At 40.9% G+C, this 20,972-nt stretch overlaps 1 protein-coding gene across 4 annotated transcripts in view; it reads right to left on the bottom strand.

Annotated features, from left to right (window-relative positions):
* The window catches only part of trappc9 (trafficking protein particle complex subunit 9), a 298,975-nt gene that overhangs the window by 72,540 nt on the left and 205,463 nt on the right, over positions 1 to 20,972 (bottom strand). For all 4 annotated transcript variants that reach the window (XM_039820002.1, XM_039820003.1, XM_039820005.1 and 1 more), the window contains one exon: positions 16,929 to 17,019. In XM_039820002.1, coding sequence (XP_039675936.1) covers positions 16,929 to 17,019 — 91 coding nt within the window. The remainder of the gene's footprint in view (positions 1 to 16,928; positions 17,020 to 20,972) is intronic.

Genomic DNA, 20,972 nt, shown 5'->3' with positions numbered 1-20,972 from the left:
GGTCATTTCAATTGGAATCAAATGTTAAGCTGTTTGACGATCAATTTAGCCGCTTCCTACTGGGACATTTAGACTTTATTAATATTCTATTGTGAATCCGGTGATGCGCCCTTGCTGACAGCTATGAAAGCTGCTAATGAGTGACAATTAGGCCAATAGCTAATGATAATAGTCTGTGTTATGAGGGAAGGCAACATTCACGATAATCGTTCAGACTCATTCATTATGTTGTCTGCCAGCGCCATTTCAACTGATCTCCTGCGCTGCAAAGCTTTTATCTTATAACAATGCCAGTCCTAGCAAGCATACTCTATCTGACCCCAGTAATAACAAGCATCACCATGAGAGGCAATGATGCCAGTTTTTAAACTCAGTGTCAAATTACTTCTATGTCTATGTGGGTGGGTGTGAATGAGAGAGAGAAACCGAGTGAAAATAAAGAAACAGGGAAAAGTGATAAATAGAAAATGTGACAATGTGACAGTGTATTCTCGTCAAGTGTTTCCCAAAATACATCTCCTGTGCTTTTCATGCCCACTGGGATGCTGCAATGATGCTCCACGGCCCTCGAAGACTCCCCACAATATACTGTCATCCAGTCACATATTATTCTAACAGCATGACCTGTGCACACACCACTCTTGCTCGTACCCCAGGGCAGAGAGGGATGATAACAGCGTCCGCTCAGTGGTTCTCAGTAGATGCCCTACTACAGCAATGGCTGGTACGTGCCAGGGCCAGAAACCTGTCAGAAGTGTGAGCGGGATCAGTCCATTGACTAAACGTGTCAGTTACCCACAGGGCTGACACAGACCTGTCAGCGGGCAGCTGTTCCTGTGAATCCCTAGCTGGCCAACATCTGCTTCACCACGGTCAAACATGATTGATTACCTGTTACATCGTAGCAGCCACACAGAAAAAGATGGATGGCAAAGACGCAGCAGTGATGCTCAGCAAAGCACATCTATATAATAATGCTAAAATAAAAATCCTGTGTGAGAATATCTGATCATAAAAAAACACAACAGGAAGGTTGAGTTTCCTCTGGGCAACTGTTCTGACCCTTAACCATACCTTCGAGAAAAAGAGTTTTTTGTGATTGTTGCGAGCAAAAATCCTTGATTATGCGGCACGTTTTCTTAAAAAATGCAATGGAATATGTGGGATATTTATGCAATTTTATGCGATGAAATTGCGTGAACTTGCAAAAATTGTGTGAACTTGCAAAAATTGCGGGAACTTGCAAAAACTGCAGTTTGATGAAAAAGAGAAAAAAAGTGATTCCCCAACACCACTTTTTTTTTTAAACTTTATTTAAAAATATAGTTTACAGATATTCAGTCATCGCAATACGTAAACAAATAAGATACAAAAATATATACAAATAATATAATATGAAAGTAAAAATAAAAGTAATCGTCTAAACAGAGGGAAATAAAAGATAACAACAGAGACAGACTTTCAAAAATCGTTAATATAGACTATAGAGCACTTAAAGAAATTTGAGTAGACATCAGATATTAAGATAGCTTTCTGATACCAAGAGACTCAAAGTACATGTCAAATTCAACCTCCACCACCTGCTTTTCGATGATGTTCACGTCGCGTAATTACGTCACTTCATAACGTTCCCATGGCAACAGGGGAAAATGGATGCTCTTGTGTGAAGTAAACGCAACATTTTTCAACTTTCTGCTAAGATATATGTGACTTTTTTGCAACGAAAATGCGGGGTTTATGAAATCATGCAAGCCTGCATATTTTGCACAGAAATCGGCAATTTATGCGGCGAAAATGCGGCGTATTTGAAAAAAATGCGGCCCCCGCATAAATATGTGGACTTTGGCTGATTATGCATTGAATTATGCGATCGCATAATCACATTTTTCTGGAGGGACTGCTTAACTGCAGCAGATTGTTGTGAAACAGTGGTGAGTAACCATATTCAACCTATCAGCTACGTCCTCATTATGGATGGCCAAACAAAGAAATAGACAGAGAACTTTCTATTGTTCTTTCTCTCAATTTCATTTTGGGAGACATAAACAAACTTGAAGGCATCTATACACTGGAGAAAAAAAAATAGTCTAGGAACAACCCAAGGGCTGCTCCACTCATGTGGGAACGGTTCTGATTATGAGTCTGTGGCACCAGAGCATCACTGAGGAGGATCAATAGCGACAGATGAGTGCAGTGGAGTGACTTCTCCCTCTGAGGGGCTATGTCATATCCCACCAGCGTCAAAAAGACTGGCAGGCTCTGCCGACGTCTAGGCAAGCAAATGTTTGTGGACTGCCCCCCCTGAAGTGGAAAATCCTGGGTTCAACGGGATAACCGAGTCACCAAGGACCAGGCCAAAGATCAAGTGTGTTCCGGTTTGTTTACTGCTGAAAGGATTGAGATGGAGATGATACATTGAAGCCACTCTTGTGCACTGCCTTTTCAAAAAAAAAAATATTAAAATTAAATCACTACCAAAATGCAGCCTTGGTCCATTAAAGTTTGACATAAATCGTCTTATTCACCATAATGGCAGTCCTTTAGATAGCATTAATTAGTTATAATAATCACTAAGTAAGTAGGTCCTTGCTAAAATTTCTATTTGAAATAAGGTAAACAGTTACTTTTACAGCTGATAGCTTACACTGTAAATCACGGCTCACACTGCCATACGGTTTTACGGAAGTTTATTGGAGGATTGTTTTGTATTTTTCATGTCATATTGTTTCACAATTCAAATGCGTGTGGGACTGCTAGCTTTGTAAGTACTGGCTGACGAGGTATGTCATGATTTCACAAAATGAATTTGTAAAATAAATGTGTTTCTGTGTAAGAGGGTTTTTTCTTTGGCGATGATGTACCTTCACCACAGTTGGCTTTGTTAAGCCTTTTTTTCTGTAGTAATGTTAGTTCATATAAGCTATTTAAACAGGGTACATTTCATGACTGAGATGATTAAAACTTGCCAATTAGCATATGTTACATGTATAGTATGCTTACGCTTTCCCCCGTCAATAGCAAGGGACTTCAAAATATGTTACGGTTAACATAAAGTCACTAGTTAATAGTTTTGGTGACACTTTACTTGAAGGTATCGACATAATCGTGACATGACACTGTCATAACTATGACATGACACTGTCATGAACGTGTCATAAACGTTATAAACAAGTCACAAACGTTTATGACTTCTGTCAATAAGTGTTATTCGGTTTTTGGCATGACAAGTTGACATTGATTAAAATGACATTACCAGAAATTGTCTTGGTCATGACAAGTTGACATTAAATTAGTTTGAGATGTCTTTGTAATGACAAGTTGACATTAACCAGGATGACATTACCAGAGGATGTCTTTGTCATGACAACTTGACATAATGTCATCCTGTTTAATGTCAAGTTGTCTTAATAAGGACACTCCAAAAAAATGTAATGTCAACTTATCATGACCAAGACAACTTCTGGTAATGTCACTTTGATTAATGTCAACTTGTCATAATCAAGACAACCCAAACAATGTCAACTTGTCATGACAAAACCCAAATGACACTTAATGACAGAAGTCATAAACATTTATGACTTGTTTATAACGTTTAAGACACGTTCATGACAGTGTCATGTCATAGTTATGACAGTGTCATGTCACGATTATGTCGATACCTTCAAGTAAAGTGTTACCATAGCGGGTAGCTATGCTAGTTCTAGGAATGGCATTGTCACCACATTGGTCCAGACTGAAATATCTTAACTTCTATAGCATTGTTTGCCATGAAAGTTGGTACAGACATTCATATTCACCACAGGACTATTTGTTTACATTGGTAATCTTCTGACTTTTGATCGAGCACCTTCACCAGGCCAAAATCAAGCTTGTACATTACTTAGGTTTATGCCAATATACTAGCCTCAGATGTGCTTTGTGTTTAGCGCTACTTAGCAAACAGTAGCATGCTAACACGTTAAACTAAGTTGCTGAATACAACCTGCTAAACATCATCAAAATCATTGTTTGAGAATAAAGAACAGGGCAAAACATTTTTCATAATCTCTCGGTAAGCAATCTAAACAAGCCATTCCCACAAATATCTTTTATACGTAAAGCAACTGGGATTTATTAGCAATCACAATCTACCACTGTTGTTAAAACACCTCAAGAACACATCCACTGCTAATCGGTTCGTGTTTTACACTGTTGAGGATTGATGGTGCCGAGCCACATCTAATAAGAAGGCAGTGCTCATTTCCCTGTACTCCAGCAGGTGAAACAGCTGTGTCACAATATTCCCTCTTTTAGTAGCACTTAAAATAGTGTGACGGCAAGGCGCTCCAGACATTCTTACAATGAAACCAGAGGCTGGACCTGGTTGCATTTAGAAATGTCAGGTAATCTGTCTTTCAGGGATGAAAAAGCAGCCACTGGGGATACTCTTGTTTCCTCTAAAGAAATCAATGAAGGAGGTGGTTTTATTTGATAGAAAGCAGAGAGGGAGAAACAGGTTTAAGCTGAAAATACATTTGGAAAATGGTGGGGAAGGGGAAAAAAACCAAACAAAAATCATTGGTTCTTAGAATAAACAAGGAAACTAAATGGACGCTTACACTACACTGAAAAGAAAAAAAGGAAACAAGTTAAAGAGATAAGAAGTTATATGAGGTATATTAATACATTTCTAGCATACACAACCAGGCAAAATGCTTTCCTAGCCCACTTATCATTGGTACAAAAGCAGAGTCTGATCATCTCTCCACAATCTAATCTCCACAATTTAAATCCGTGCATTTTCTGTAACTGCATCTACCTCTCTTTACTCAGAGTTTCCCCTTTCTTTTCCCCATCCAACCGGTCTAAATGAGCGAGCGAGTGTGTGGTGGGCTAGCTGTGGCAGGCCGGAGGAGTGTTGATTTATTTCCACAGCTCACCCAAACTGACGCACTGACAGCGCGGATTGTTCTGTAGCCGTGATAAATGCCCCATAAACAGACGCTCCGAGCCTGCTAAATGTTCTAACTCTAGATACACACAGGGCCGGGGGAGGAATAAAAAAGGCTAGACGCAATCATAGAGTGGGCCACTGTACCCTGTGCTCTCATTTCCACATTAAAGCTACCGGGTTGATAGGCACAAGACTGGTGATTCCAGCCAAAGTAGAACAAATGATCCTTTCATGTCTGCTCTCCTAATGTGGTACCAAACAAAAATACTGTGTTGTGATAATCCTGCATGGCACAATGGGTAGAAATCATTACTCACATTCATAATGGGTTAATTAGCTGGTTGAAAAACAATAGGCAATTCACAGCAGTTCATCTGCTTAAACTACCTGAGCAGAAGAATTATTCCAAGACTGTGAGGGCTTCTGCTACCTCATCATTACGCACTTATCAACCGTTTGAGTATCTTTGTCTCCACACACACACACGCAGATCTTAGCCAGTCTGAGTCAGCACTGCCTCTGTAAATCACACGCACTGGCCCAGGAGACAGAGTGAGGTACGTGTTGTCCGTCCTCCCATCTCGCTCTGGCTTTGTACTGTCTTTAACAGGGTACCTTTAGCTTGGCTGACTGACAGAGCCTGGGCAACAGAGCTAGAAAACAAGCAGATAAATCAGCTTCTGTCTACCCAGTGCTCCTCCTAGCGCCTATCAGTCATCTAAATGGGCAGCACCTCTGCCACAAATTTAAGCAAATCTGCACTTCAATAGGTGGGTGGTGAAGTAGGGTGTGGGGTGGTAATGTCTTTGTTTGTACTAGGGGAAATTTGTTTTTTGTTTTAATCACGTTAAAAGAAGCTAACTCCAGTCTTTTACATGAAAGTCGCTGCATATAATCCACCACACCAAAAAAAACCAAAAAAAAAAAAACCTTTACTTTCCCACTCACTGCACTCAGTCTACTCTAAAAGTAGACTGGGGGCCAGAGCCTTCAGCTATCACACTCCGCTCCTGTGGAACCAGCTCCCAATTTGGACTCGAGGGGCAGACACCGTCACCACATTTAAGAGTAAACTGAAAACCCTCCTCTTTGATAAAGCTTATAGTTAAGGAGTGAGGAGTTGCAGCGTCCGCCTAAACCGACCCACCTGCTTCTCTTCGTAGTCATTAGATTTATTTATCATATAATCAATAATATAGCGAGAGTAGAGGGAGGCAGGCCAGTACAGCCCGATCCGGCAGGGGAGAGTTCAAGCCCGATCCGCCACCTCTCTCTAAGCTAACCTATCTGTCTTAGCTATGCTATTATAATTCTAGACTGCCGGGGTAGTTCCTTCCTTCCTATGACACACTGAGCTGCTCTCTCATCTCTTTCACTTATTTCCTTTTGTATGCATCCTGTCCCAGAAATGCTTGTTACTAACCTAGCTCTGGGGAGCTCTGCGATTCCCTGCAATGTCCGGCCGCGTCCTGCTGCGTCCGCCGCATCCGCCGCATCCACCCATGCTCTGCAGCGCCACGTTACATCCTGCAACGTCCTGCTGTGATGTTCATACGCACAGAGTAGTCAGGATCCGTTATTGGAGACTGCACTACTCAGTATGACATGATGTGCCCTGCTATGAAATGAACTTCCACGACTACCTTCAAAGTCACTGTTCCATTATCTTTAATGTGACTATTATTTGCCACTGTTCATCACACCCCCAACCGGCCCCGTCACACACCGCCTATCAAGAGTCTGGGTCTGCCAAGGTTTCTTCCTAAAAGGGTTTTTTTCCTCGCTACTGTCACAACAGCCACTGCTAATGCTTGCTCTTGAGGGAATTACTGTAATTGTTGGGGTATTGAAATTTATAGAGTGTGGTCTTGACCTACTCTATCTGTAAAGTGTCTCAAGATAACTGTTATGATTTGATACTATAAATAAAATTGAATTGAATTGAATTGAATTAAAGGACACAATACATCCAGCATTGGCACTGAACGTTGGACGTTGAGTTAATGAAACGTTCAACATCGACTTGATTCTCGGGATACTGGGCTACATTTTCAGCAATCTGAGTCACAAACATATGACCTGTCACATTTTAGAGGTTAACAATACTTTTTTTTTTTTTTTTTATTACTAGCAAGTTAAACAAACTGACAAAACTACTGATGAGCAGAGTAAAAAAAAAGAAAGAAAAAAAAAGGTTTCCCGATTAATGACCGAGCTGTATATCTGGGCTAAATCACCAAGCTCAACATGGTTTTGCATAAATCGATAATAATTAGAGATGGTCCGATACCGACTAAAACGCTTGTATCGGTATAGGGAAGTACTGGAGTTTATGCACCGATCCGATACCACAGTATTAAAGCCCTAAAGAAAATCTACGTTAAAGTAGTTTATTTATGTTCTTCTTCCATTATAACTGGCTGTCAAACTGGATAATAAAAAGTACTGTGGCATTCATTGTTCATGTTTCACAAAGAGCAAGTTGATAAACTACATAATCTGTAGAAGTAATGAAACTTTGCACGCCATGAACATTTTTGGGTCTCCTTTGTTTATTCATTTTGCTACATTTCAGATTTTTGTCTCCATGTCAGAACACCATCTATTATTTAGCTACCTGTATCTGTACCTCTTGCTAGGGCTAGAACATTTGTACTCAAATGCACGTTATAAGCGAAGCATTAACATTTGCGCCACATTTCATCCACGCACTAATTATCCAAACTCCCTTGGGGGGGGGGCACTAGAGCTTACCCCATCTGGCACTGGGAAAAAGATGGGGTATAACCGGGTACACCATGCACAGGTCGCCAGTCTATCACAGGGCCCATAGATACTGTCTAAGCATATCTAAAATAAAACATGGGTGTGCACAGCAGAACAGCGGATTGAGTTGGCCTTCCTCGGAGCTTGGTGGCAGACCGGACTGATGTCACCATCCCACCATCTCCCACATGCCCCATCACACTGCTGTGCAGATGACTGCAGCGGAGCATGGAGTTGATGTATGCTCATACTGCAGATGTGACATATAACCAGTCACGGTGGTAGTCAGGACACTTCTCTTCCATTTCACCCATACATGCATGCATTCATTCCCATCCCCTCTTTCAGGTCAGCGGTTCTAATCATCATCACCACAACAGGACTTCAGTGTTAGGTGTGTGCGGGCCGCTTGGCAGCACCATTTGTCAAACTTGCAGTACTCATGGCAATTGGACACCTGACAAAAGCTTAAAGGCATATTATTCCATGAGGCGTCCCCCGTGTGTGTTGAAAAGCCACCGCCTGTGACTGCTCCAAATGTCCATCTGTGGGTGTGTGTGTCTGTGTGTGTGTGAGGTTGGAGGGAAAAACTGCGCTGGTGTGAGCCAGTTCAGAAGCGCTGTCTTATTAAATTATCTCTCTGCCTTTTACAGCAGGCCCCCCCAACCTTCTCTTTCCATCTCTCTCCCAGGCTAAACATTTATCTTTCCATTCATGGGTGAATTTGTATTCCATCGAGATGGGTTCCCGGTGGCAGAGGGGGAGGGTGGGGAATGGGTGCAAAGTCCGCTTTCAGGCTTGCCGTTTTCCATCTCACTGCTTGGTTACGGCTCTCAACAGGCAGGTAATACTGAAAATCAAAGCCTGGCTACAGGTGCTTATATTTGGCTACTTGATTGTGCTTTGTATTGATCACCTAATTTTATTTTAAATGATTCATCATTAACATTACAACGACAGTTATTTAAATATTGCACATATTTCTGACACTAGGTTGATTTTTTACGTAGATTTGTATTTGTCTTAATCTATCCTACTGCTGGCATGTTACCTTAACTTAAACTTCATTTGTTCCATTATATTATAGTGTGGATTTAAGTATGGGACAATTGCTTTTTTCTTAGTCACATTTGCTTGCGGTAAACTACTCCTGTTTGCTGTTACACCAACTTCCCTCAAGAGGATCATTAAACATGTCATCCTTATCTTAACAATGACAGGGCACTTCCTGTTTGATACAGACCTTGTGCTCTCCTTTAGCACAGCATCATAACCTGCTTTGATGGTGTCAACACCTCAGAGAGCTCCGTCTGATTGGCCAGGTGGCTGTTTATTTAGCAACACTCCATTAGGTTGACACAGCAACTCCTATCACGAGGTGCACCACTTTGCCTTTAATCAAATTGACAGCTGAGGAGCTATAATCAATTGGGCTATTTACATTATGCCAGGATGCAAAAAAAAAAAAATGATACCACCTGTTCTGGCATTAGAACCGCTACTGGGTTACACTGATATGGACGTATGAAAGTGCAAATAAAAATGTTTGAGTGGTATTAAGTCAACACACACTGGATTTATGATAATGGGCAAGACAAACTGCATTTGAAAACACTGCCTTCACACCACATTCAACACCATAGACCGTAAAAATAGTGGATGGTTGCAATAGCGCTGCGCTAAATGCTAGACAGAAAGTTAACGCGGACCACCGGGTACTGACGCCAAATTATCTGCATTTACGGCAGTACAGAAAATTGGCAAACTTTCCCTTAAGTTACCAGCCAATGCCAATGTTAGCTGTAGCTAGCTAGCATGGTTGGCAGAACAAGACCTGAAAGCTTCTTCCATCTATCTAGTCTACGTTCAAAACACAGAGCCCGTTCAATACATGTCTGTATCAAACGGGCCGATTGCTTGGCCTGTGGTATTTCTCGAAAACTGCAAACACTGGGCTTCCTTGGGTCCTGAGTAATACATCTGCCATGACATAGTTGCGTCCCCAAGCAAAGCTAGTTAGAGTATACGCGTCATTTACTAACAGCTGGCTCTCTTGGACCAGGCTATTTCTGGGAACAAAAGCGTTCATTCCCAAAGTTTGCTAATGCCTTAAATGTTTGAGTTTGCTACAGTGTAACTCTCTGGTCTCTCTTTCTTCATCTGTTCTTGAATGTACTGTAGCAAGTGACGGAGAGCGAGCTGTACCCAGCATGCCGTTCGGCAGTGTAACCGTGAACAGGGGTGCCCACTCTATAAACTACACAGTGTGTACATAAAGCACTACTGATGAGTACTGTAAGTCCCGTAGATCCCAACAGCTCGCACTTGACACTGCACTTCCCTAGGTCCTCCGCAACACACCCGCCCATGTGTGAAGTTCAACGGATGAACGGTTGTCGAGAAAATCGAAGGACAGACAGACAGGGACTCGTTTCATTTTAGTTTAGTTACTTTTAACCCATTTAAAAGTATTTAACCTTTATTAAATGATACATGTGTAGAAAGTCATTTAAATTTAGAAAATGTCTGTCAAGGAATCCTATGAAATCTCATTTTGACCCATAATGGGATATTAACAATCACCAATACTAATATATCTGATATACTAATATGACATGCTGAGATATATATGTAGAACGAATGTAATAATTATCAACAAAGGTTCTTACTGTAACAAAACCATATTCATTGAACTGAAGGTACTCTGTGGGCTTTTTGACATTTAGTAGTACCATGGAGCTACCACGATGCACACTTCAACACTCACTCTGTGTTCATATTGTTTTGAGCTACTCCATTAATTGACAGCTGGTGGTAGAAATTTGTCAAAGAAGAAGCTAGGAAACATGAATGAAAACAATAGAGGTGTCTACATTTGACCAATTACACATTTGAATGATCGTTTGCGGATGAATGACGAAAGAAAATCATTCTGGACCTGACCATTTCAGTTTCCTGGAGTCATAAATTGAGCATTTAATCATAGACCTTTCTCGTTCACTTTGGTAACACTAGATTCAGTCAGCCTGCTGTTGTATTTAAACAATGTAGAGTCTACTGTGTACTCTATTAGAGAGGGGATAAGAGGAGAAAATGGTTTGATAGGAGCTGGGTAAAACAGTTCCTGTGAAAAACAAGAGCTGATATCTAGATCCTAATTTAGTGTGTTCCATCGCGCAGCCTCTCGTCAAAAGTCTTCCCTCTGAGTTCTCCAGTTTTAAGGATGACAAGTACCCCTTACAGGTTTTGGGAGTGTAATACAATTTTGTCACAGATAATTAAACCAATCAGCCAGCAACCTTGTGAAAAAAACAATAGTTGAGAAAATATCCAAGGGTGCTCTGCTGACATTTAGGGCCCTATCAAGCACCCAGCGCAGGGCAGCGCAAAGCCCGACGCAAGTCTCTTTGCTAGTTTAAGACTGACGCAGTTGTCAATTTCCCATCCAGCGCCCGCGTCGTTTAAACAGCAAATCTTTGCGCCCATGGGCGTGCTGGTCTTACAGGGAGGTGTGTTCAGGTGCATTCTGGGCGTATTGCTATCTTGAGGCAGCTGGGAAGTGATCGCGCCATAGCCCAACAAAAAGTCAATAACGCAGCATTTCATTGTTATTTTAACAGCAAATTAGTAAAATGCACCTAGGCTTATGCACAGCGCGCGCACACTATGCTTGTTACACACACACACACACACACACACACACACACACACACACACACACACACAGGAGCACACACAGGAGCAGCACACGAACATGCAAAAGATTACAAAAACATTACGGTGCAAATCCGCCATCATACTAGCAATGCGCCAAGGTCCAAACACGCCTGGCTTCTAAAGGGAATGGGAGATGACACTCTGATTGGTTTATTGTAGGGCTGGGCGATATGGCCTAAAAAGAAAATCCCTGATTTTAAAAAAAAAAATCCGATTTAAGATTTAAATCGATTTTTTTCTCCCTCTACTTAAAATCAATCTGCAGATGACAAAGAAATTGTTCAAAACAAGTTTTATTTTGTTTTGACTTATACACACACATGGGGCATGTACCATTATGATTATTCATTCCAATTTTGTGGAAATATAAATTGTTTTTTTTTGGGGGGGGGCTATATATTCAACAACAAAACGGATGCGTGAGATAAAGCTGTTTTCACACATACAGGTAATTCAGTTCTCGTTCCTCGCTAAAAGTTCAAATCATTTTAACGTTACTGCGCAACCTTGCCCCTATTTTCACCTGTTGCTGGGTAACGTACGTTAACATCCCGTGGTCTCTTGAATGTAGCATACCTGTAGCAAGCTCCTTCGTAGCGATAAAAACAAACGTCGAAGCGGAGCTCCGTGCTACACAGCGGCGATTGCAAGTTGTTTAAGCCGCTACAGACCTCCGTCACAGCTCGGTTGTATCAGCGGCATTTAGTAGATGTGTTGAGCCGCAAAAGAATTCCTCAACACCGCCTCTGGTGCCCCGCATGGTGCTCCTTCAGGTCAGCTATAGCTGGTGGTTCAGTTACCGAGAATAGGTGACACTCAGCCGGGGACAGTGCACCGCGAGCGGCCGGTCATTTCGGCGGAGATTACGGATAAGTAGCTAAGTAATGAAACGACTGGTTAAGAAAATAATTAATGTTAGTCCCTGTCGCTGCCATGTTGTTTGTGTAGCTCTATGGCAAACGCGCGGGGGGAGGGATGAGCCCGTTCGGAGCTACGGGAGCCCAGAGGGGAGTGTCGGCTGATGTTAAGGAGAAAATCGATTTTTCATTTAAACAAATCCACGTTGACTACACATTCGAGTTAATCGATAAAATCGATTTATCGCCCAGCCCTAGTTTATTGCATGTTACGCCCAAAACACACCTATGAATTAATGAAGACACTAAGTACAACCCTTTTGAACCTTGCGCCCGGACCTTTTTTTCCACCGTCAAACTAGCAAAAGTGGATTTGGACACGCCCTAAACGCACCTGCGCCATGCGCTTCACGCAGTGCGCTTAGATCGTTAAAAATAGGGCCCATAGACTGCTTGTAAAACTGTCTACCCTTTTCAAAAGCGCTATGCTCAACGTATACAGTTTCCTGGACTGCTTTTTTGGTTGAAGCCAAAAAGTAAATGACAATGGAAAGCACAAAAACTCAGTAGAAAACTTTCAAAATCAGTACTCCGGCAAGAGGCACACATCAGTCCAGGTTTATATGAATGCCTATTACAGGAGTTTTAGGCATAATCTTATTAACAAGGTTTTTCCTGTTAATAAAACCTGTCCAAACATTTTCCGCAGATGTGCTAAGTGCATTTCTTTCCAAAACAAAAGCACAACAGCAGGCTTTTTTGAAGGACTGTTTTTGTGAAATCAAACAAACACAGGGAGAAAATAATGCTCAGGTTGTCCACATAGCTAAGGAGAAAAAAAGTACTAGATGACATATGCTCTCTAGACGATGTTAAGGAAAGAAAGAGGAAACGGAAGAAAAAAAAGCAGTCCTCTCTTCCGTTTCTGTTGGTTTTCTTCAAAAACCACATAAACATAAAAGTAATCCGCTTTACATTCTAGCCCCCTCAGTGAATTACAGCCACAATTGAAATTAAGCAGAAACAAATAAGTCGTGTAACTAATTAAACAAAATACTTGCATCATTCATTTGTAATTACTTGGTGAATATCATCAAATGTGACCTTACATTATTGCAGCTGTGCTGATGTGACTATGAGGCTGATTCTGCCCAGAGGTAGATCATTTACTAATGGCCTCCGATTGCTTCCCATTCGATAATAATAATGAGCTTGTAAACAAACACAAGGCCATATAACTGATTCTGGCACTTTCCATGTTCCCCCATTTACTGGAACCTGTGCGATGAAATATTGATAGGTTCCTATGGTAGCAAATCATAAGGAGGCATCACGTTTCTCATGCCACACAATTGGCTGAGCTCAAGCAATGATGTCAGAGTCTCTGTCTTATAAAGCAACTCCAGGCTGAGGCACAGTGTCTATAAATAAATACTCAGTTGTTTTTAGATGTTATTGTTACTGTATTTGAATATATGCTCACTCAACATTTTAAATGGAAAGGAAATTTATATGTAAGACTGAAAGTTGGACCTCTTAACCCCCTTAATAAGGCTTTCATATATTTAATAACTGTCTGCTTCAGTTTCTCAGATGTCATATTTTTAGTGCCTTTGAACCGTTTTCTTTTAACCCACTCAAAAACTGGATCTTGATGCAACTTTTATGAGAAAACTTGTTAGGCCCGGTGGCAAGTGTCTCTTTTTCGACGAGGGCCAGGCTCGGACCAGTCACAGACTGATGGCAGCATTAACGTAGAGTCAAAAAGTTTCTGTGGTAACAGAATCATGGACGGAATCACAAAATTGTGAATAAACAGACTTCAGAGGGCTGTACATTTAAGGGTAAGTACTGGTTGTTTCTTTTCCAACCTGGACCCTATTTTCCTATGTTTTTGTGTCTAAGTGACTGATGGGAACAACAATCTTTGACATTGGTCCAGACACTTAGAATAATAATCTGAGCCCGTCAGCGGCAAAACGAGCCCTTTTGTGAAGGTAACTACAAGCTGGACAATTGCCCAATTAACTTACATCGTAGCTCGTTTTGCCCGCTGTCGACTGCAGCGATTTCTCTTAATACTGGACCAATGTCAAAGATTGTTATTCCCATCAGTCACTTAGACACAAAAACATAGGAAAATAGGTTGAAAAAAATGGTAGTTACCCTTTAAGACATCTGAAGTGTAAAAGCTAACTAGAGATTTGAAAATATGACTATGTCTAAGTTTCCCACCGAGTCGCCCTACTGTAACTAGTTTAAAAACGTCTTAAAAATACATTCAAAATACTGACCCAGTGGCTTAGGCCTGGTGGGGGGCAATTTAGGCCCGGTGGTCCACCAGTCTTGCAATACACTGGGAGAAACCCTGATGGAAATATTGCCATGGTGCTGTCATGGGTGGGGGGGGGGGTAATGACTCCCCTGGCAGCTCCAGAAAAGCACATGTACACAGTGCATGTGCACAGCTGACCCTATTTACATTTGTTCAAAAAAATTTCCAAATCTCACGCTGCCATTACACATCAGCAAGTGTAATAATCTAGAATGAATTCCACGTGTTTGTAATTTTTTTTTTTTATAGACAAGGAAATGAAGTGTGTTCGAGTGATAACAACCACTGCAAAGCCTTTAAAGTCTTATCATCAAGAAGGGTAAAAAGAGGTTTACAATATTTCACAGGATGCAAATGAAGTAGGCATAACGGCATTTATGTTTTTAAAGACTAAAGACTGATTGACATTGCGCAATGACTATCGGTGAGACTGACACAGCACAGATGAGGCAGTGTCTGCTCAGTAACAGACTTTGGGCAAATGACAAAAAAAAAGATTTTAACTCAAGAGTTTAATTGAAGAATTCGGTCACCTCCTTGAGGAGTTTAAATGAACTAATGGCAGAGAAATATCCAAGTGTATTAGATTAGGATTGTGGAGGATTTAATCACCACGAGATCCGCAATGTATTGAAACAGCTTCTACTCTGTAATAAAAAAAAAACTAAAAAAAGGTAACATCTTTCATAGTCAGAGCGGCAAGGGGTGAAAAAAAACAGTTGACTGAATGAGCAACAGTTTAAAAGTAGTAATTTCTGGCATCTTAAAGTATGTTATCAAAGGGAAATAAACAAGAGTACCATTGTAGGCTCAATCAATAGCATAGAAACTGAAAAGAAACAGAGCACAAAGCTTTAATAAACACCAGAGCAATTAAATACTACTGTACAATTGAATTTTTTAACAAGCAAGTTATATTCATCTACAGTATCTGTGTAAGTGTGAGGCTTACAGATACCCAACGGCATTAAAAAGCATCCATTGGACCAACGATTCTAGACACAGGGGAAATGCTTGAACTATATCCGTAATTGAGCCTGTGATAGCCTTAGCAACCCCGATAAAGGCATCCTAATGGGCTGAGGCAAATTATATGGCTTATAATCAGCAATGCCTGCAAAAGGCCTGAACTGGAACTGCAACACTACCTTTACAGAAATGAAGACGCGAGGAAACAACTGTCTGCACTGAGATTACACCCATCGCGTAGAATATCCGCCTAAAGGTGTCACCTCAAGCATCTTCACAACAGCTTGCCGCTTGAGGTACATTGTCAAATGCCAACATATCTGAGATCCAAGAACAGTGAATCCAGTGAAGTTATTTGCCTTCATCCCCTCCCTATTTCTGTCCCAATAGATTCTTACAGTTGCGTCCTTTATCTGCTGTGTCGCTTCATTTTGCAGACTGCATTTTCGTTGCCAAAGCAGGACAGCCTCAGCTGACTAATCAAAATGCTGGCAGTGGCTGGAGAGGGACGGGGAATCTCAGAAAACAAACACCAGCAGTAAATCAAAAGCGCTTTCAGAGGATGATCACAGATGGTCCGACACGAGGAGCGCTCCTACAAATTCTGTGAGCTACACATTTCCCAAGCTGCTGTCTACACTTCTCCAAAATAGCCTGTATCCCATTAAGAATGCAAATAAAAAACATGGCTTGAGACCAGTTCAGAAGGGTTTTTGCATTAAGTGACAGGTAAAGAGTTGGCTATTGATCCACGTAGATAACAGTGATTGGCAAACAAACATATGGAAAGCATAATGGGAGATCTAATTTGATTTTAAATGGAAGATGAAATAACATCTGTAAAGGAAAACAGTCAAAGCAACATGAATCAAACTTTTCCCTTTCATTTCATTTACTTCAAATTGCAGAGAAAAACAATATTGGACAGCAAAAGTGTACGTGGAGTTTAGGCATTGGGCCGTTATGAGATTCTGACGGTATGATAACCTTCAGCAAAAATATAAGTATTGCAATTACAGCTTTAAAATGTATTATTTTGAAATGTCTGGGTAAAAAAAAAAAAAAAAAAGTATTTTGAACTGCATTTTCTGACTCATAAAAAACAGCTTATACCGCAGGAACGGTATGACGGAAAATTTTAGTGGTTCTGAAGCGGTGACTTTATCAAACCGCGGTATACCTTAAACAGGTAACCGGCCCACGCCTAGGGGAGTTCACAAACTTTTGTTCATAAATGTGGTGCATCACAACTCATAATCTCACAAGCATGGAAACACACACACACACACACACACACACACACACACACACACACACACACACACACACACAGAGTGTGTGAGAGACTCACCCCACTGCAAAGGAGCGAGCTGTAGGTGCTCCAGGACCAGCTGGTTGAGGACTCCCTCCACACTGGCCTCTCCACGGCGCCGCAGGGACGGGTGGGTACAGTTAAGGGCAACACGATGGAGAAGCTTGGTGAATATCAACAACTAATCAACATGAGAAACTTTGATGTATACACATATACCATAATTAATTGCAGCAACACTAAGAGTTGAATAAAAGTACATCATATTGTACACTGTGATTATAAATGGCTAAAACTGCAACTGTAAATTGTTAAAAGTGAGCAGGCTGAGGGGCAATTTAAATGTGAAAGTATAAAAATCAATCCACGGAGAAATATTTTTAAACAAGCCGTCAGGACTTCCGTACGGTTGTGATGTCACAACTATACTACATATACAGTATAGGTAGTAGGTGTCTCTACATCGCCGTTACAGTCATTCCCCGGCTGCAATGACGGTGCAGAGACTCCAACAGCCCAGATGCAGAAGACCCGGATACCCTGACCAATCAGAGGAGACTGGGCTTTTTCGGGAAGGGGGCTCAAAGAGACAGGCCCCAAAACGGAGCGCTTCAGACAGAGGGTGAATACAGCTATATTCAGACAGACAGTATGAGAAAAGTATGGGCCTCATTCACCAACCGTTCTTACGAAGAAATGTGTTCTTAAACCCTTCTTACGCACTTTTTACGAAGATTCTGGCATTCACTAATGTTTTCTTAACTTGGATTTGTTCTTAGCTAAGAACAAAATCTACGAACACTGAAAAGCACTCTTACGCACATTTGAGTGATGACAATTTGCTCCAAATGATTGCTTACTGCATTTTATTTAATTCTACAGTCGTTTACAATGATAGTATTGCACTGTAATGTATTTCTGATCATTTGTTGAAAAAAAAATCATAGTATGCAAAAAACCCACTAACACTGCAATTTACATCAGCAATTAAACTGATTAAATCCTGCGTTACTTGGTGATTGGTCGCTATTTATATGGCCAAAATGCGGTGGTAGAATGTAACAAAGTACAAATTCGTCCTAACTGTACTTAAGTACATTTTTCATGTATCTGTACTTTACTTAAGTAGACTCAATAGTGCATAGCGTACTTTTGACTTTTACTTTGTTACATTTTGCAGCAATTATCTATACTCCACTACATTTCTACAATGTTCCGTTACATTTTCTGATCAGTTTCTCCCCTGCCAAAAGGTCTTCCTGACAGTCACACGTTTGTCTCACCAGTAAAGTTTGGTTGCCGTAGATACTGTATATATGGGCACCGCTGATCCAAACCGGCTCCGGTGCTCCAGAGCCCGGGCGCAGCGCCGCTGACCCTCGGTAATACAGCCCCCGGTAAAAGTGAAAATGAAAACGTTTGTTTTTATTATTCCCGTTTTTAAATCAAAGTTGCTATATCTATTTCTCTCCACAGCGTCGTTTACTCCTCTGCCAGGCTGCGTAAGACGCGTTCATATCTTATTTATTTGGCTGGACCTCTTCACATCTCCCCATTTGCGGAGCTTCACACACTTTATTTGCTTACTTGCATGGTTAAAGAAAATAAAATACATCCATGAATAAAACCAACCGCATTCCGATTCTAACAACACATTTCCGTTTTATGCTGGTTAGGATAGGAACTTTTTTTAAAAGCCAGGCTTTGTTTGTGGTAGTGGACACCTTCTACTTTTACTAAAGTAAATATGTCTCTGGTTATTTGTACTTTTATTTAAGTACTGAGATTCAGTACTTAAACTCCACCGCGGCTCCGACAATCTCCGAAAACCTGTCTCCCAGGAGGTGCACAGGAAGTGTCATGTCCTTATATGGGAATTTGAGGGGCGTTTTTTCTTATGCTGATTAGGAACAACTGGCACGCGCTTTCAGTTACGAAGACGTGGGATTCATCAATCCTAAGAACACAGATGCGAACAATTCTGCTGTTTAAGAACACGTCATGAATCCGACGTAGACTTTTCTTAGGAACCTTCTTAAGAACATATTTAAGAGAAAACTTAGGAAGATATTGGTGAATGAGGCCCTATGTTTTTTGAACATTAAAGCATGTAAACATGTTCTAGTAGCAACTATGAACCTGAAAATGAGCATAATAGGTCCTCTTTAAGATTAGTGGGAGTTATGTGTTTAAAATCCAGGGAGCAGAGCTTGTAGTCAGTTTTACAGCTGCTGCTGCTATTATTACTACTACACTACCATACTAATATATAATGATACTACTATATTAATAATAAAGTACTTTGTGACACGTTTCTGCTTTCCCTTCAGTGCCTACACCTGCCACAACTTTTCAATATGACTTTAACTCTGTTTAGTGCTTTACGTGTTCACGCTTAAAATTACACTTCAACTGTTTTAACTACTTAAAATTCAACTGAAAGTCAACTCTTAGCACACCTCAGCTCATTTCTGTGCTTTTTCTTTCAACCTTCCTTTCTTTTTATTATTTCAGAGTTCACTATATCACTTTTTCTTTAGTTTTCTTTTCTTTGAATGAGTTTTCTTCCTTCAGCTGATCCGTCTGGTCCACTTTCTCAAGTGATAGGTTTCAGCTCTGAGCCCCGAAGTGTGCAGGCAATCATGGGGGAATGAGCATATCTTATCTGACATCCTAACCCTATGCGACAACCTCGGAGTCTTTGAGCACGGACAAGTCCCTTTTCAGCAGACCCTTAATGGATAATTAGCTTTCCACCAGAGACTATATTAATGGGCCCCATACTGTTTTGTCCCTGGCAGTGTGTAGGGTTTATAAAGAAGATTCTGATGATGTGCCTAATCCAGAAATACTATGACAATAAAACATGATTATCATTTGAATTACATTTAGTATAAAACTCAAGTCAATTATTAAACACCAGCTGTGAAGAAACATCCCTCATTTCTTACAGCCAAGTCAATGAAGTCTGCTACTTGCATCACACTACACAGTCGCTTACCTCGCCGTTTTATTCACAGAACTGCTTACACTCTTCTACCAGGAGATCAAAGGGCCAAACTGACTTGTGACAGATATTTTTAAAGATGTGAAAGCTGCTTAATGTATACTTAATGTGTGGATGCATGTTCCTAATGTTACACAGACATCAAAAACAGCAATATTAAAGAAGAACCATTCATAAAGGCATTAGATACCACAATAGTTACTATTAATTCTAACTGGCACAAAATATGGCATTGATTTTCCCAATTTACAGCTGCATTCATATGCCTTTCACGTATTAGTACAATATGCAAATGGGGGGAAATAAAACTCCCTACAAATGAACTGCGCATTTGTGTAATGCATTCATTTAGATGCCAAAGGTACATGTTTCTGTAACCTCAGTATAATGATGGCATTAGACTGATCGCAGGGTAGGTTATCAATGTATGAATGCTGCATCAAAACAAATATGGCTGTCAGAGAGCAATGACCCAGATAATATGTGATGATAAGGCCACAGCTGATCACTTACACAGCATGGAATAATGGGTGAGACGAGCGGCGCATGGAGCACCAAACCTGAGTCTATTAACCTTTGATGGAGACTGTATACAGTACAGTATGCATGCAGAGGCAGAGAGAGAGAAGGCATCTACGGACAAATCATACTTCTACTGTGCCGGCTGGATCTTTTCCAAACTCAGAGTCTGACTCATAATGAATCATAGGTCACAACATCTTCTTATTAGAATGGACAAACATGAACAATGGCAGTGTTGTGGCTTTGATCACTTGAAGCATGACAATGTAGACTTTCTACTTGGGAGGCTTCAGCGAAACCACTGGGTAACAGGAGAACTAGTCTATATCCTTGACGTTCCACTTCCGGGATTGCTCCGGTGCCGCTGGAAATTCAGCCGGATGTCACTCTTTTCGGCCGGATGTCTGTTACCTTCCTCTTTCTTTGTGTTGGCATTCTAAACTAACTCAGATCTCTGCAGGGTAAATCCAGACAGCTAGCTAGACTGTCTGTCCAATCTGAGTTTTTTGTTGCACGACTAAAACTACCTTTGAACGTACACATGTTCCACCAAA

This window comes from Perca fluviatilis, chromosome 13, assembly GCF_010015445.1.
Source record: "Perca fluviatilis chromosome 13, GENO_Pfluv_1.0, whole genome shotgun sequence".
Lineage (NCBI taxonomy): Eukaryota > Metazoa > Chordata > Actinopteri > Perciformes > Percidae > Perca > Perca fluviatilis.
This window is presented reverse-complemented; position numbering and strand designations above follow the sequence as displayed.